This window comes from Callorhinchus milii, unplaced genomic scaffold, assembly GCF_018977255.1.
Source record: "Callorhinchus milii isolate IMCB2004 unplaced genomic scaffold, IMCB_Cmil_1.0 Scaffold1, whole genome shotgun sequence".
NCBI lineage: Eukaryota > Metazoa > Chordata > Chondrichthyes > Chimaeriformes > Callorhinchidae > Callorhinchus > Callorhinchus milii.
In genome coordinates, this window is record NW_024704742.1 from 64359901 (window position 1) to 64376850 (window position 16950).

At 40.3% G+C, this 16950-nt stretch overlaps 2 protein-coding genes across 2 annotated transcripts in view; one reads left to right on the top strand and one right to left on the bottom strand.

The window, feature by feature from the left end:
* Positions 1-442: 442 nt before the first annotated feature.
* Positions 443-866, top strand: LOC103186333 (profilin-3-like). Its single transcript, XM_007905285.2, has one exon. The coding sequence runs from the start codon at positions 443-445 to the stop codon at positions 860-862; it is 420 nt and encodes a 139-aa protein (XP_007903476.1). The 3' UTR covers positions 863-866.
* Positions 867-6061: 5195 nt separating this feature from the next.
* Positions 6062-16950, bottom strand: part of dok7b (docking protein 7b) — a 46910-nt gene continuing 36021 nt past the window's right edge. Inside the window, exons 9-15 of the mRNA XM_042342035.1 lie at positions 16317-16368; positions 11057-11151; positions 10269-10338; positions 10095-10168; positions 9012-9075; positions 8135-8287; positions 6062-6951 (exon numbers count right to left, since the gene is read on the bottom strand). Of these exons, the coding sequence (XP_042197969.1) occupies positions 6815-6951; positions 8135-8287; positions 9012-9075; positions 10095-10168; positions 10269-10338; positions 11057-11151; positions 16317-16368 (645 nt within the window). The 3' untranslated portion in view covers positions 6062-6814. The remainder of the gene's footprint in view (positions 6952-8134; positions 8288-9011; positions 9076-10094; positions 10169-10268; positions 10339-11056; positions 11152-16316; positions 16369-16950) is intronic.

Below are 16950 nucleotides of genomic sequence, written 5' to 3' on the forward strand. Positions count from 1 at the left end.
GGGATAAATAGACATGCAGAAAATAGCATTCTACCATATAGTGACATTGACAGAAGCTTATTAGCAGAATTTTATAATATCAATTATCCTTGCATTTGATATAGCGCCTTTTCACATCATTGAGATGTCTCCAAGTGCTTGACAGAATAAAGTGAATTGACTAATATTTTGTGGGAAATTTTAGGTTGTTCTCTAATTGGAAGGAGAAAATTGACAAAATGCAGGGAAGAGGGAAGAAAAATCCTGAAAACTTTACTTTAAAATTGCCTCACACACCTCCCAGTTTAGTATTCAAGTTGTTTTGTAAACACATTGTCACAAAGCTGGACGTGACATCATATTTTGCCTTGCCCAGAAAGTAGCCAAGCTGTTTCATTTCTCACACATCCCCTTTGGTGTCAAAACAGTGGTTCTTTTGCTTGTTGTCAAATCATAAAAAAAAATGTTTGATTGGAAAGAATACATTGAGACTGTTCTGAACGACAGTACCATTGAGGACATCGCAATCGTGGGATGCACACCAAAGAACAAGATAGTTTGGGCTTGCAAACCTGACGGGGTACTTGGCAATGTGACATCTGTGGAAGTGGAAGTGATCATCGACAAGGACAGGAAGTCAATTCTCCAAAATGGAATCACCATTGGTGGAAAGAAATATTCTGTTATCAGAGACAACATGATGCTAGAAAAAGATCCATCAATGGATATCAGAACACTTGGTGATGAGGGGAAGAGTATCTGTATTGGGAAATCATCCAAAGCATTGGTGTTCTTGATGGGTCACAAAGGAGTTCACGGAGGGGTTTTGAACAAGAAGATGCATGATATGGTTGATTTCTTAAATAAAAATGGCAGTATCTGATTACTGGCAGGATGAAAGCAGATGAACCCAAATCTTTTCATGTTTTTCCACTGAGAGAGGGTGAGTAGGGTTCATATTAGGTTCATTGTGAGATACTGGCAAAGGGTTCTGCCATGTGCTTTCACAGAATAATGAGCAAATTACAATAATCGACAGCAGGTACCCCATTAACCCTGAAACTCACTGTAAAATGCTGTGTCCATATCTGGACATGGTTGATAGCTTTAGAAATATTCATAGTCATGGTACAACAGCAGTATTAATACTCTTAAATGGTATGTGAACAAGTTTAAGTGGTATTTCAAATCAAAACATGAGCAAAAGCAACTTTGGGAAAGTGCATTACAATATTTAATATACAGTATTTAATATACAGTTCAGCAATGCTGCTATGAAGGTATTAACAGAAGCCATAAATGATCATAAGGCATTATACAGTAGAGGACCCAAAATCCACACTAAATGGGAGTGGTATCATTGCAAATATCAAAACAGTGTGGATAATTGGTCTCTATACTTATGTGTATTTATCTTTCTCCTCTCCCTCTCCATCTGTGGGTGTGCTTCAATAATCCTCCACTGTCAAGCACTCTGAGATGCTACCCTGCGTGGGGAGCGCTATATAAATGCAAGTTGTTGTTGTAGCTTATCCCTCTAATTATTAATTTACCTGAATTAGTCAGGTGGTCAGCAAAAATTAAATCATTTACCAAGGACAAGCCTGCATTTTCATGCCAAGGGAAGCAAACAATATGTTGTAGATCATATTTTATTAAGAAAACAAAACCTCAAAAGGCAAAGTATTCCTTCAGTTGGGTGTAATAAAATATTCCAGAATACTTTCCTCTGGTACACCCATTCTATTCAAGTTGATTGATACAATATGAAGTTCTTTTTTATTTGACTGCAATAGGTTTCTACAGAATGATATTTAGCAGAGACAAGTACACCAGAAATTTAACACATATCCTTCTGCAAGCCACAACACAGAGTACATTTAGGAAAAAATAAATTAGTGAACGCACCTTTAACAAAGATAACACAAACCAAAATGTATCACTCTGTCTTTAAAATTACATTTGCCAAACAAAAAATGATCTTACAAATAGACATTGCCACGTTTTTTTTATTGTCAGTGAACAGTTATTCCAAATCAATTAGTGCAGATCTCTCAGATGATGCTTTTCAGTAGAACTCCTTTGCTTGGAAAGGAGTCTGCATTCCTCTAGGGGATGGGTTTATGAGTGTCCCATGGTACAAATGGACATCCCCCACCCCACCCCACCCCCAACCACCCACCCCCAACAAAAGGGCATAGCCTTTCTATCTAAAAGCATTGACAAATTTAAGTTTGTTTGATGGCGTTTTAGTGCCTCTTTGAGTATAGATTGGATATCACACATGTAATGATATGTTTGATAGTATGTTTCACAGGTTTAGCAATGCTCAAGACTCGTGAGTTTCTCATGAGTGCCAGCATTAACTATAAAGCTCTTTCAATGAAACAACCCTCTTTATTTTGGGGTTTCTCCAGAGAGGATTAAACAATCTGATCCCAATGCAACTGAAGGACAGAAAGAAAGAGCACCATATTTTTACAGCTTCTTATCATGCTGAAATATCTCAAAGTACTTTACAGTAATGACTGTAAAGTGTATTATTTGTTTTTATAGGAAAATAAAGCAGCCATGTTGTGCACATGAGGGTCTGAAAAAGAGCCATGATACGAATGACCAATTTAATAGGGAGGAGAAATGGCCAGGCACTGGGAGAAACATTCGTCTCTTTTTGAATAGTGGAATAGGATCAGTAGCATCCACTTGAGAAGGCAACTTCAACAATGCAGCACACCCTCAATGCTGTACTGGAGGGCCACCAACAACAACTTGAATTTATATCGAGCTCGTCACATAGAATTTTATCTTTAGCCATCATGTACTGTGAGCTCAAGTCCTGATGTGGAGCATGAATCCACAAATTTATGATCTAGCTGTAAGACTGATACCAATGAGCCTAGCTTACACCTGGGAATTATTGTACATTTAGGAGTGATTTAAGATGTAATATATTAGTCCATCACACTTTGTCAGAGACACAAGGTCCAAATCCTATTGATTTCAGCCTTAGAACCATGAGAAGTTTGAAGCCTCTGGGTGTGATTATTAGGAGACATTATCCCAATCCAATTCTAGCCAACTTTGGAGAAAGTGCAAACATCCCAATTGCCAACTTAATCAAGTTTAATTGAACACCTTTTACAGGGAGTCTAATTGCATTAATAGTCTCCAACCATCTCTCAACCCTCATCACTGCAGACGAAATACTTCTGTACAATCTGCTCCTTAAGAGTTGGACCTTTTACAACAATAACTTATTTTTACCTTTTGATCTTGAAAGTATTCACTCGCAAGGTTTGCAATTTGTTTTTGTATCAAGACAAACAATACAAACATTCGCTGAGTATTTTGTGTGCCAGCTTGGTTCAGTGGTAGCACTCTCCTTGTTGATAATAAAAAAAGTTTTGCCTCACATCCCAGAACATATTAGTGGAGTAACCAAAGTTGAAATACTCATAGTTAAGTGTTTTACTCTCGAGCATGACTTCTGAAGCACAGTTCTTTAAAAGCTATATCAATTCTATAATACTGTAATATGCACAAGGCAGCATGTTCTCTCATCCCAAACTATTGAGTTATCAATAGCAAAGCCTGTACAGAGCAAAAATAGACACATAAGTTAACATGAATCATTTTGAAGTTATTACAAAATGAAGAGAATGTCTAAAATTCAAATGAAACAAACTTTTACTTTGCTTATTGAAGATTTAATCTCTCCCTCCAGCCTCCTCCACCTATTCCCACATTGTGGACTAGAAATCCAGCCTTTTTTCCATAAACTACAGCAAAGTAAACCTCTCTGACCGTGTTTTTCCGGCACCGAGTCATGTCTTAAACTTCAAACACTTTTCAAAAGTAAAAATGGATGTAAACATATTCCTCTGTGTGTGCTTCTGTAAAAAAAAATGAACTGATTCTCTATAGTTGCCACTTGTTGTGATTGCGTTGTAAATATCCCTAAGTCAGGGTGGTCCAACTGGTGGCCCGGGGGCCGCATCCGGCCCGGGGGATGATTTTATTTGGCCCGTGAACCATTCCCAACTTTGTTTTCCGACAAGCAAATACAAGCGACGTGGAAGTGTTGAGCCGATCAGGAGACAGTCACCGGGGTCTCAGGTTCTGCCTTGCAATGGGGACTGGCCAATCCGGATAAAATATTGCTTATGTGACCCACGGATGTTTCTCAAACTGGCCTCCAGCCCTCAGCAGCCAAAAGGTAGGACCACCCTGATCTAAGGGATTGACTTCAGGAAATTGCCCCATTTTGAACTGAGCCCCAGGATTCTGATCTGACTACGAGCTGTTCGAACAGAGTTCTTTCTGCTAACAGCATGGAGGAAATCTAGATCAGCCACAGTCCTGCCCAAGTCTAAGCAAGAGATGAATGTCTCACACCACATTGCTAAACAAGGTAATGCCCTGCTAAACAAGGTAATAGCTGAGATGCAGCTATGGGCAGCAGAATTCTTGCCTGTAGAAAATTAATTAAAAAGCTACTTTAAGAAAATCTCACTATGTAAAACATTCAAAACAAACCTTCAGGATATTAAAAATTCAACACAAGTATCTCAAAACGAGTCTACCTGTACAGTAATAAATATCAGTAATAAATATTAATTCCTCATCATAAACCTAATTCTTTAATCTTCCATGTATAAAGATTGACTACATCTGCGTTCTAGGCGCTTTTTATTACTTAATAAGAATATATTTTTATTCTTATTTTTGTGCGAGTTTTGCCCACAAAATATACAGTCAATTCACTTTTCCGTGTATTCTATGAAGCGCTTTAAGATGTCTCAAATACATGATAAGACGCTATATCAAATCCAAGGATTATTATTATTATTAATTGTGCATTGTTCATCTGCCCCCTGCTGACCAGGGAGGCAAGAAAACACTACATAGGAAGCATCATTGTACAAGTCTGTTAGAGCTGAACCTCATATCTAGCAGCTTTTTCAATTCAGCAGACAAAGGCTTGGCGAATGTGAAATGATCAACTTAAATCTCTAATCTATCTTTAGTCACCATTAAAAGCTTAAATATGACTTTAAAAGAAGTAGTTAGGTGTTGGGTTCACAAAGTGACAATAAACCTTACTCCCTAACTGCTGGTTCCCAACGAGGCACAGATTAGTCCCTATTGATATGACATTGCAAGAGAGGGCAACAGAACCATTACACATTAAGATTACAGCAGTAAACCTGAACCAGAAATGAGGTTGAATAATATATAAATAAATACAATATAAATACACATAACAATAATTAATCCAAGGGGGGGTGGGGGGGGGAAATCTTTCCGTCAAAGCTCCTCTTGCAGTTTTTTTGTTCTTTTCTTGAATTTCCTTTTGGTTTATAATTGTGAACGATTTGTCACAAATGTCAAAAAGACATCTGTGCTTTCTATTGAATCGGCAGGACTTACTGGTAAAAGAAATAGACCTTAAGACCCTGATAGGCAGTAACTGGTATAAATAACTGTGCAATAATGCAAACATGTTTTGAACTGAATTTTAAACCTTAAAAAAAAGCACAGTTAACTTCTCAAAATTGCTAAACTTGCGCTACAACTGACTATATATTGCATTGCAAAATAAGGCATTCTCTTACACAAAATAATGTGTAAATTGTTGTCTGAATTTAAGAACAGTAACTAAAAATACGGAAGATGATTTGTTGTACTTATTGGGATCAGCTCACTGGTGATTTTAGCATCACCATAAGTAACATTCGGCATTGATATTGCAACCAAATCTAAGATAAAAAATTAAACTGCCCGAATTTCTAAAAAAAAAGTCAAGCTCTATGCAAGTTGGAGGAAGAACAATATACATTAAACTGAAAAACGATTTACATAACTATAGTTGTAATGTGAAACAAGTGGCATTCTGGGCTGCTTAACAGAAGATGAAGCCTTGGCTCTTGCCCACCTGCACCAAATGCTTTCCGGAATTAGGCAAACAGGATGTGTCCCTCCAGGGGGAGAGAGCGCGTTCCATTCCAACACTCTATCCCTGGGATTTCCATGTGTAGGTGGGATGCAGGGAAATCTCAGTTTGGTTTGGAGATCTTAAGCATGGGGATGGGTTTCTGCAGGTGTCAAGACACCCGGCTGACCACAAACAAATAACAGAAGATGACTCTTCCCAGTCTTACTTCCAGAGCTATTAAAAATCCATCAGCAGCTGAACGGCAGTGCAGGAGTGTGGCAGCACCACAGCTGACAGCGAACACTCCATTAACAGAACACCTCAACATCAGAAGAGAATTGAGTCGGTTCCCCAGCACCAGTTACACATCTGGGACTCTGAATTCAGTGCTGTGCCTGTCAAAACCCTGACGTGCTCCCTTACATGATGTGCCAAGCTCAGCGAGAGTGCTGGCCACAGGGAGAAAAGGCAGAGGATGGCAGAGATCCACTGTGCTCTGCTATATTGGTGACTCTGCAGATTTCCATCTCACTCCACTGATGTGGATTTTTGACCCATGGCCCCCAGAGACAAAAAGAAACAGACTACAGTCTGCGTCTCCTGTCCCTAGCCATCACATCACCCTAGTTGCTGACGTTGAATGACCTAAACGGCAGCTTGAAGATTGAGTATTGTAAAGACTTAATATATTCATTGCAGTCAATATGCTGCACAAAATACATTGCTCTGAATAGTCCATTGTAGTGGAGAGAGAGCACTGTACTCAAAAAGCAACATCAGAATGGTAGTTGGACAGCCACCTGCCCTCAGTATCGACACCCATTCTGACCCTGGGTAATCTTAAGTACTGAATGAATGAAAGAAAACAAAGCGGTCTCTATATCTGGCAACATCGCTGGATCACTGCAGCGCTCCTTTCCGCTTCTGTTCCAGCTCCTGTAACCGCTCCTCACGATTCTGAGCGTGCTGTGTTCCCACCTTGTGTGCTGTTTCTGTGGCTGTGATATCAATCTGGGCATATTTGGATGAACTTGCTCCTGTGTCAAATAGATAAGCATCATGAGTAAATGAAGAAATGGGAATTTAAGAAAAACACACCTGGAACAGAATAGCAGGAAGCATGATTGAGGACAAAATATCAATACTGAGATAGTTAGCCAGACCCGGCCCAAAATCTAAAGATTAAATTACTATGAACAAAGATTTCTGCTGGCCGTGTGCAGAATCCTACTGACCCAACTCTCCTCGTGGCTGCCAACACAGCGCTGGCAGCCTCACCGTGATCGCTGGCCTTCACTGTGACCAGGGATATCGACCTTGATACAGATTGAATCCAGTGAGCAGAAAATAGATCAGTTGCTATCTTCTGCTTGTGGGATTCAAACAATTACAACATTAGTTGTGGCATTTACAAGCATTTTTGAAACACACACTAAATTATAATTACACTTAGCTGAACATTGTGGTTTATCAGACCGGCTAGCCTGAGCTTAAGTGTAGTTGCATTGAGATAGATGTATTGAAACAGTGATAATGTACTGAGACAGCGATATTCAGCGTGATACTGAGACAGGGATGTACAGATAGCTGTACTGAGATAGCTGTATTGAGATTTGTAATCCTTGCATTTGATATAGAGCCTTATCACGTCGTTGAGACATCTCAAAGCTCTCATAGGATATATTGTAAAGTGAATTAACTGTGTATTTTGTGGGTGAAACGTGGCAGCTAATTGCGCACAGCAGTGTCCCACAAACAGTCATGGATTGAGTAACCAATTTCTTTTTGAGGGATTATTACCCTGGGAAAACGATTCACCAATCGGCTTCAACCAGGTTCCCACTTACTGCTTGGTAAACTGGCCTGAGGTTTCGCCCTGGCCAGAAATCAAACCCAGGTCCTCTCGATTTCGAAGCTTGAGAGATTGAATTGTAAACCTTATACTTACCTTTGTCTCCCGCTCCCCTCCCTCACCGGAGACACTTGCATCTAAAGATGTGAGGGGAGCAAGTGTTTGTAACATGACTGTCTGTAAAAGCAACTTTAAATATAGTCATATTGAGCGAGTGATATTAAGAGACACGTCTATTGAGTTGTATCGAGACAGAGAAATTGCTAATTGTATTGAGATAGTTGCATTGGACAAAAAGCTAAAGGCAGTAATAAACTCCTTTAACTTTGATGAAGAATTGTGATGTGCTACTCAGTTTGTTGTGTTACCTCGAATTGCAGGGCTGGGTTCCTGGAGCTCTAGTTCCATGTAATGCAATTGTTTCTTTGACGCTGGGCTGACTGGGATATTCACATAAGTGACTCCTTCACAGCGAGGTCTATCTGCCACTGGAGCTTCAGCTGGATAAACAAACACTCCTCCTAGTGGGAGAGAGAAGATTTACAGAAAGTAATCATAATCAGCAGTTTTCTTTTCACTTTCCCTACCTAGCAAGATATAATAATTTTCATATAACAATAATCACATTTGGGATAATCCCTTTCATGAAGGGAAAAGGGATGTCTGGAAGTGAAACAAAAACAGAAGTCGCTGGGAACACTCAGCAGGTCAGGCAGCATCTATGGAGAAAATGGGGTAGAGAACAGGGGATGATGGGTTACAGCCCTCTGGCCTCAATATTGATTTTGAAAATTTCAGACCATAACAGCTCACCTTCCCCCTCCCCCTCTTCTGTGACCATTACCACATCACCTGGGTCGCAGACACACTTTTTTATTCTCTGGTCTGCCTACTTTGTTGCAGAGGAAGTGGTCGGGTGGGTGGGTTGGTTAGTTACCAAGACCTGAACTATGTGACAAGGTTAGTCACAAGTTTTGCTGAAAAGGAACATTTGGTGCTATTTATTCAAACAAGTCAATTTCAAAACAAGTTGTTTTAATAACAACTTTTAACAGAGAAGTAGATAATTATTTGGGGAGGACACGTTTGCAGGGCTATGGGGAGAGAGCCGGGTAGTGGGAATGATTTGGGTAGCTCTTTTCAAAAGCCGACACAGACACGATGGGCCAAATAGCCTCCTTCTGTGCTGTATAATTCTATGATTCTATGATACTAAGTCAAGCACGTGCGTTTCAAGGTGTTTACCAGATAATTTCTTTGTTTCAATGCTGCCTGAAGATTCGTCTTCTGAAAGAAGAAAGCCTTTCTCCTGTGAAGGCCAAGGTCAAAACATCAGTTGCAGAACAAGACAAATTGGATTGTAAATATGAATTGTAACGATTCTGCTAAAATCACATGTATTTATTTCCTCTCCAATAGATTTTCCTCCAATTTTTTCCCCTCTCCAAAAGATATTTGACTTTTTTCCTGCTAATGAGACACAGCTCCCCAGAATCCCCTCATCCACATTTACCTCACCTAAATGGTCATGATTCATGTGTGAACCTTGAGTGCAAATATTGCTGCTTAGTTGACAGTGGGGGGACATCACGCCCAAGCCAATGTTGTTCTTCCTTCTAGCTGGGGATTCTCAATAATTTACCTTCTGGAAAGATTCCTGCTGCTTTTTCCAGCTAGGACGACCCTAGGACTATGGCTTGCAAGGTTAATAGGAGCTGAGTGGATGACTCCCTGCCCCCAGTGACTGGTCTGCCCCTTCCAGGTCCTGCTGTTGAGCCAGGCCGGGCTGTGCTGTCATCAGCAGTGCCCTGGAATACTGCGGCCCCACCTGGCTCAGGAACCAGACTAGAGACTGTCACAGAGGATTGGCTCCGTTCTATCTTTCCATTGACAAGCATGTCACCTTGGAACCAGTTCAGCTCAAAGGAGACCCCGCTTATCTCCCTCCACCCAAGCAGGATAGGCCATACTGATAGAAAGTGGGAACCCTGATTGGTTTTCTCAGTTTCTCAGAAATACTGAGTGCAACTGCAGCACCAAGTTCTGGGTGGGATCAGCTAATATGCAGAGATTGTAACCCGCGAACTTCTACTGAACAGCCTAGTGAGGCACTTGGAGCCAAGATTGTACCTTTACCCACTGGGGCACCAGAAGAGATCAATCCATGGACCACATCTTCTGTCGTGACACTTCTTATGTCCACAAACCCCACCCCCAGCACCACAATGAACAAAGCATTAAAATGTAAACATATAGTGTTTAAATCTGTGTTCTTTTAGGTTATTTGCCAGCTGGGACTTTTTACTACAGAATTTACGGTGAAGTTACCTTTTTTGGTTTAAGACCCATGACGTCCAGATGTGTCCCTTGCCCTTTATGGAGCTTTAAGCTGCCAGTTGGACCTGTTGCCAGAAACATCAAAACAATGATTTACACTGAAATTCTATATTATATTATTAGAATAGCCACATATATTATACTGTGATAGTGAGTGAACCTTACCTTCTCCCTCTAACAATAGCTTCTGGTGTCCACAGCTGGCCATATATTCATATCCACTGCCTTTCTCTACCTGTAAGTCAAAGGTGAATCGATTGGTGAGACAATGTATAAGATACTCTCTGCTTGGCGATTTTTAAGAAAAGTTACAGAATAATATATTTTACAAAGACTTCAGTGAATACAATGAATGCATTCCTCTCATGTATCATAAATACATTTGAGCCATATCTACAACTTACAAAAGATAAGAACAAGTGTACAGAACCAGAAAAGACTATTGCAGGCTATCTGTCTGGTCCCAGGATAAATCAACTATTTATCAATAAAATCCCAAAGAATAGGGTGGTCCCTCCTGGGCAAACGACAGGATGTTTGCTAGTCTGTGTTCTTATTACCATTACATGTGGTTTTATAGCTGATTCAACTCCAGCCGTACCTCAACATACACTCTGGGGTCCCTGAGCCTTGGCTCTTGCCAACCAGCAGCTAATCTTTCTGGGATTAGGTGAGCAGGGTGCGTTCTTTCTGAAATGTGTTCTCCATTGCATAATGTGATATTTCCATACATGTGCGGAACTCTTATCAGTTTGGATTGGATACTTTGAGGTATGGTGATTAGCTTCCAAGTACACCAGACACCCATCTGACCAAAAGAAATGCAAGCTGCAATCTACAGGCATTTAAAATCAAATCAAAGCTTATAATATATGACTGCTCTTTACATTGCCCCTTCTCCTGCAATTTCTCTTTGGTGTTATCTGAATGTTTTTCCTATTGAGATTTCTCACCTCAGCTTGTTTATCTGTTGCCAGAGCCTCCATAAACTCGTACGTCTGTCCTGTTCCTGTCTTGTGCCTTTCCTCCTTTTTCTTTGGCTTCTTATCTGAAGCAGAGCACACACACAATTGCTATGCATGTTTCAAGATACGACATGTCTGGTTGACAGTTAGAATGTTTGCTGTCAAAGGAAATGGCTCCACTCTCTGTTTTTGGCCTTGTGATCAGCAGCAGAATGTTTGAAATGTCTCATTATCGACTGTAACCTAAATTAGTTCCTGACAACCTTTAAACTGGTGGGGGTGAGAGAGCGACAGGGGTGGGGGTGTGGGGGGAGGGATGCAAGAAGATTCTTAGATGAAAAGATTTAGTGAAGTCAACAGTAAATATTATTCTTATGTTCTAAATGAATCACAATGTGAGTGCAATAGAGATGTGTGAAGATTATTACACTTGTAACAATTGCACACAAGGAAAAAATGAGGCACAGTGAAGTTTTAAGAGATTTGTTCTTTATTTATTGTTCAGTTATCCAACTAGATAATAAACTGAGACAAAGAGAAAGATAACACAAACGTGGAGAGCAGGAAGAAGAATTCTGAGAATCTATGGTTCATAAAAAAAATCAGTGAGCAGGAGAGTTAAGGAACAGAGTCAATAATAATAATAATCCTTTCATTTGATGTAGCACTTTATCACGTCATTGAGATGTCTCAAAACGCTTCACAGAATATTTTGTAAAGTGAATTGACTATATTTTGTGAACCAAACGCAGCAGCCAATTGTGCACAGCAGTGTCCCACAAATAGTCGTGGATTGAGTGACCAAATTATTATTATTTTTATTTAAAAACTCAGTTAGAACATAGTTAGCAATAGATAACAATAACTAATGTCACAATGTATTGTTTTCCAGGGAATATAAGAAAGTGCAGAATGAGCAAAGCCTAATCAACCCATTGAGTCTGTTTCTTCTATGGACCATGTACAAATATACTCTATGTTGGGCTTCAACTCATCGTGTGGAAAGTCCTACACATATACTGTCTCACCCAAAAGCTTGACCACATATTCAGTGTCAATATATTCATCCATCTGACGATTTCACTCTTCATCTCCAGCCTGGTTCCTTCCACATACAACATTCTCCCCTCTCCCAAACCTAAGGACCACAGAACCCACAGAGTCTCTGGAATTACTTGTCCTCTGTTTCTGGTCTGAAATCTTTTTACTTACCATTTGCCTACATTACAATATAAAGCAGAACACTGGGATTTAATCTGCTGGTGAGTGTTAGTGGAGAAGCAATGGTCCAGGTGAGACTATCTCATTCCTCACCTGGGAAACAATACATTGTGACATTGGACAAAGGTGATGTGTGCCATAATAATGGAGGAAATAATTTTTTAAAAATTTGCAAATTCACCTCTTTATAAGAAACAAAATACTTATCTTACCATCACTATCTTCATCCAATTCCTTGCTGTCCCAGACCTCTCCTTACCACTGGGTGCCTCAAATCAAATGAGACCACTCTGTAGTCTGTAGCCATTCTCTCCCTTTTCCTTGTTCGACCATGTTTAGAATCTGGAGATGCTTACAGTTCAGTGCAGAATATGTTTGCTGTTTTACTGCCAGAGATATTTGCCCTAGTGCATTTTATTTTAAAATCCCTGATTGTCCAGCGCCTTGGGACATCTTCCTGACGTGAAAGGCGCTATACAAATGTAATTATGTATCTCCATTTCTTCTTGCCACAGAAAACCTTCTGCAAGTTCAAACTGAGTTTCCGAGCTGCGGCACAGAAGAAGACGATTCAGCCCATTGTGCCTGTGCAGGCTCTTTGAAAGAGCTATCCAACCAGTTCCACTCACTCTTAACCCATAGCCTTGCAAATTATTTTTCTTTTTAAGTAACTATCCAATTCCCTTTTGAAACCTGCTATCAAAACTGCTTCCACCACCTTTTCAGACAGTGAATTCCAGACTGTAACAATGATCTCTAACAGTAGTATAACCACACATGTCTATGCTGTGAAGCTCAAACTGCTTCCTTTACCTGTAGGATCATAAATGGCTGCTTCACTTGACCTGGGGAATGTCTGAGCCTTTCCAATAACAACAGATAACTTTTTTGGAGAGTTGACTTTGTAAATAGCTTTTGCGTCCTCAATGTTCCAGTGGCTTCGGAATTTACCTTCATGGTTTTTGAAACTCAGTGTCTTTTTGCCTCCTGCACAAAAGCTTTAGACTTTACTGCTGCAAATATGGGCTCATACATTGATGTGCTATTGCCTTCTGGGTATCGCTGTCCTTTGTTTTCTGTCTGTTCTGGTGTGTCTATGTCCTTTACAGTGGCTTTCGGGCTTCTCTGGCAATTGAATATAACCAGACAGTTTGCTTAGAGCTACAGAAATCTCACCGACTATTGTTAGAGATCCTGGTTTTGACACAAGAGCTGTTGCTGTCAGTGGATTCTCTCTCTTCAGTCACACCAGTGTACATGGCATTGAGACGTGCACTTTTGGCCTCCAACTTGGCTTTACATGCATCCTTAGCACATCTGTCTGGCTCACTATTAAGTGCAGCATTGTTCTGGGCTGCTCTTCGAAGGTTGCATAATTCAGTGATTTGGTCAACGAGCAAAGCTTTTCACTTCAAGCCTCCTCTTTGTTTGCACTGAGAGTTCCTGCTCTTTGTGGTACAAAATAGCCATAAACATTTTACACAGCAAATCACTTGCACCCTCTTTTCGAAAATAAAAGGACAAAAAAGAAATCCCTCTGGAAATGAAAAACGCAAATGGATGGTTACGGTGTCTATACCAATAATTCCTCATTTTAATGTAAGCGCATGGATCCATTAGCAGTCAAGTGACTCCACACAACTTGAAGGAAATTCTTGACTTATTGATAAGAACCAAGTATTCTTTCTTGTGCTTCTAACAAGATGATCACCAGATCTAGAAATGGGATGTAAGAGGTTTACTGTTCAGTCTGAGGGGCTACTTTGTGTCGAAATAGAGGATCTGCTGCTGTTCTTTTCCAGAAGAGAAGCTGGTGTTTGCTCAATAAATCAACTAGATAAATGACTTCTTTCAGAAGTTCAGAATAATATGAAGATGGATGAATGATCATTCCTTTTTCCCCTCCCTCTGCCCCCCGAAAAAGTCTATCAAATATGAATTGGTAGGTTTGTGTGTGTTGTAATTTGATTTTTTTGTTCAGAGAACGACTTATCAATATGTGAATATGTGAATGGCTTCTTAAAGCTGTTCATAGGATGTGGAATGCCTTGGCGGGTGCAGTGATCCAAGGCAGGATCCACATTAGCTTTCAAGAAGGAACCAGATCGATATCTATAATGGAACAAAATTGCAAGAGTATGGGAGAAAAGGCAGGTAAATGGAACTGAATGGATTGCTCTTTCAATGAGTGCAGCAAGGACACAACAGGCCAAAAGGTACTATTCGGTGCTATAAATTTCTCCGATTCTATGATTCGAAGTGTGGCGTAGACAGTTTCTCAGTGTTAAAGAAAGAGGAAGATCAGCTAAGAGCTGCACAACTTACTGCACACAGAACTTAGTTTTGTCTAAGAAATCGATAATTATGAAGGATGCCATAGCAGAAAATAAAGTTTTACTTAAAGGAAGTCGTTCCCTTCATTGACTGCTTCCCAATCCATCTTTATTATCCTTTATACAGTAGAAGGTTGCATGTTTATGCCATAACGTATGAATTCTAAATCAACCCTGGGCTTAAAGCCGTCCAAAATAACGGAAATTACAAAACAAACTAATGGCGGTTAATAAGTCCAATTGAGGTTATTACGCTGATAACAGTAATTTCTTTATGTCACAAACAAGGCAGAATTTCACCAGGATATTAAGACTGGTTACTTTATTTTACTCTCCAAATTCCTTCATTAATACTACTAAATTTATGATGGAATTTCAGGTCCATAATGTTATACAGCACATGATCAAGTTCACTTGTGCACCAGTTACGCAAAGACTTTGTCTTGGTTTGACGGGATTTCTGCATTGAATAATATAATTTACATTAATATAGAGGCTTTTGTGTCAGGAGGATGTCTCAAAATGCTTGAGAATGCTGGCTGGGGGTGGGAGACGAGGAGGTGGGGAGGGTAAAGATGACCGAAAGTGTGGTCAAAGGCGTATGTTTTAAGATATGCCTTGAACAAATGAAAGGAGAGACTTCGGGAGGGAGCGAAAAAATGCAGTTTAATAGCGTTGTAAAGATTACAAATTCAGCCCATGGAACATGATAATGATAATAATAATCATCTTTGCATTTGATATAGCGCCTTATCACGTCTTTGAGACGTCTCAAAGAGCCTCACAAAATATATTGTAAAGTGAATTGACTGTATATTTTGTGGGCGAAATCAGAGCTGATACGATGTGTGAGCAACACAACAAAGTATCCTCTGACCTCCAAATTCCCATCTGATGATGAATGTCTGTTGCAGTAAACATGCTTTACTGTTCATTCAGCTGCATATTCCAGATTCTCCTTCAGTTTCAACAATGAGGTCAAACATGTACCATTCAGAACCGTAATTCTCCAAGGATGATGAATATCAAATCCTGCCAGAAGCCTGATGAATGTCCCTCAATTCATGTTCAGGAGTTCCTCCCAATATTCTGGCCAACAATCTCCCTACCCATTGAAAAAAATGGGATTATTACTTCACTAATCTGCTCACTCCCTCCACTCGATGGCCACAGGCCTGTGCATGACCCCCCACACTGCCCAACCCACCATCAGTGGTCAGGTCTTCATCCTCTCTGACCCCACCTTCTGGAACTCGATCCCAGAGGGCCTCGCTCTCTCCCTTGCCTCCTTCAAGGCCCACCTCAAGACCTTCCTCTTTGACCATGCCTTCAGTCATCCACCCACCCCCCCCACCCTCCTTGCCCCCCACACCTCTTCATTTCAGCCCCCAGCTCAGGTCCAATCCCTCAACTGCCCAGCGCCTTTGGATGTCCTTCAGATGTGAAAGGCACTATATATATATAATTTGTTGCTGTTGTTGTTATTATAAGTCCCTTTTGGCAAACACAGAAATAGATCATATTGGAGTGACAAGTTGATGTGGTGCCAGTTACTATCAAGATTTGATGTTTATGATCATTTGCAAATCCAGGTGGTAACGTCTGTATTTTCACCTCCTCCCAATACACCACTAATCTATCAGTGGACAATACCTGAAACATAATAAGAAAGTTCTTGACTTTGCTCAGCTTACCTGGTACAGTTGGGGTGGATGAGGCTCCTCCTGGACTTGAGATTGTTGTTCCCTTTTACAAAAGAGACAGAGACACAGAATCATTTGATGGATTAATTTACAAAACTGGAGCATTGAAACAGAACAAGGTCAGGTTAATTAGGATGAGGAAATTTGATTCAGAATAAATTTTCCTTTTGGAAAATGAAAGTAACATGCATCACTAAAAAAAACAGAAACCATTACTTTGCACAGAATAGGTACTCAGTGTGTCACAGGCTGACCTCCTGGAACTCCGCTCCAATGATGGTTAACGCTCATCAGCTCCCAGTGTCAGGATCCTCCTTCGGCTGCAATCATCTTCACGCGGGTTTTAACAGAGATCGATGCCAGAGCGGAGTTCCAAGGTCCAGCTAAGTACATGGGAGGGTGGGGGGGTGGATAGGGGAGGTGAGGGGGGGCCGGCAATGCTTGCGAACCAGCCTCCAAATTTAAGTCTGAGTTTGGTTTCTATATAATACTAGCATTAAATTTATCACATCATCCGAACCATATCAAAGCCTTCACACAATATATTGTAAAGTGATTTAACTGTGTGTATTTTGCACGAACGCATAGCCCAATTTGCACACAGCAACATCACACAAACAGCCAT